The following is a 1,480-nucleotide window of genomic DNA, read 5'->3' as shown; positions in this document are numbered from 1 at the left end:
ATAATAATGTTACAATGCGAAATCCTGAATATATGTAACCAACCTGTTGTATTACTTTGACCAAATCTTTCAATATAGATCGCCTAGAACGATTAACGACGACAGCAGTAGCTAAATATCTCAATATATGAGGACACATCGTTTGAATAGCGTTTAAATAACTAAAGAAAAAATTACATAATTTTCAATTGTTATTATATGTAGTATATTGTTTAATAGTACTTGTAAAAGTATTGACATACTGGGGTCTATAAAGGAACATTTCTATGATTAAATCTCTGCCTTTCATATGATTGAAGAACACGAATAAGCTCCAGTGAATGAGCCACGTCCTTTGTTGTAATACTTGAAGAGAATTTCCTATGACATTGCTATCAATGTATTCTCTTAACTTGTTCACATCTTCCAATGCAGTATCCCAGTTTTGTATTAAGATCTCTGATGCCAATTTACCCCAAAGTACATTTAAATAATTCTAAAAGTATATAATTGATTACTATAGATCTGATATGATAATTTTATGAATCATTTTACAAGTATTAAATTTATTGTAATTTTGATACCTTATCAGTTGGTGGCATTATAAGCATGTAAAAGTACAAATATGATGTAGAAATAGAATAATTGCCACATTCATAACGATACTTTGCTAATTTCACAAAGTTATCCATCATCTCTACTTTAAACTATAATAATAAATCACAATTATTTCAATTTAACAATTTAAATCTTGTTCAATTAACGTGTCGTTATACTTCTGTAGTGTAAATATGTAACATCAAATGTTTTATTGTATATACTTACCTCGGTTATTTCTGTTAAACAATTGTTCAATGATTTTGAATCTCGTACATTCTCCATCTTCTTCATAACATCTTCATTATTCATAAGTGCCACAACAACAGATACATTATTTTGTAAGGTACCAAGTTCTTGTAATACTTCTGCTCGTCGAGCTTTTAATTCCTACAATTTTTAAATTCGCAGTCGGTGTTGTCATTTACGTACAAAATATTGTTTATTACATTCATACCTCTGGCACCTCTAAGTTTGGATAAAGTAGTTGTCGAATGTCAATTGCATAATCTATCATATTTGTTTTGCTAAGAATATTGAGCTTAGCTTGAAGTAATTCAACCTCATCGTATATCTGCAAAGCACAAGTGCATTATAACCACACTGTTTGCAGCAGCGATATGTTCTCCTTTTATTGTACCTGATTTGCAGATAAGAACTCCAAAAGTGGAAAAACTAAATGTCGATCCAAGTATTGACCTATGCGCGATGTCAAATCGAATTTCGCCATCTTTTTTCTCAAAGTAAAATATGTGAAAGTCTTTCTAACCAAAAACCTCTGGTTCAAAAATGGGCTGATCGCTGATCCACGCGATCCACGATCCACGCTGCGCTTGACCTCGCTTTACGTTAATGTCAACGACTATAGAACACCTTGATTGGAAAGTTTTTGTCACTCGATTAT

The 1,480-nt window shown here is 31.6% G+C and overlaps 1 protein-coding gene across 1 annotated transcript in view; it reads right to left on the bottom strand.

The window, feature by feature from the left end:
• Positions 1-1,306, bottom strand: part of eIF3e (eukaryotic translation initiation factor 3 subunit E) — a 5,176-nt gene extending 3,870 nt beyond the window's left edge. The window contains exons 1-6 of the mRNA XM_018033733.2: positions 1,217-1,306; positions 1,034-1,150; positions 805-966; positions 564-686; positions 243-475; positions 44-161 (exon numbers count right to left, since the gene is read on the bottom strand). Of these exons, the coding sequence (XP_017889222.1) occupies positions 44-161; positions 243-475; positions 564-686; positions 805-966; positions 1,034-1,150; positions 1,217-1,306 (843 nt within the window). The remainder of the gene's footprint in view (positions 1-43; positions 162-242; positions 476-563; positions 687-804; positions 967-1,033; positions 1,151-1,216) is intronic.
• Positions 1,307-1,480: the final 174 nt, after the last annotated feature.

The sequence above is a fragment of the Ceratina calcarata genome, unplaced genomic scaffold (genome assembly GCF_001652005.2).
Source record: "Ceratina calcarata isolate Rehan_Ccalc_2016 unplaced genomic scaffold, ASM165200v1 scaffold76.2, whole genome shotgun sequence".
Taxonomy (NCBI): domain Eukaryota; kingdom Metazoa; phylum Arthropoda; class Insecta; order Hymenoptera; family Apidae; genus Ceratina; species Ceratina calcarata.
The sequence above is the reverse complement of the archived record's forward strand: the minus strand, read 5'-3'. Positions and strand labels throughout refer to the sequence as shown.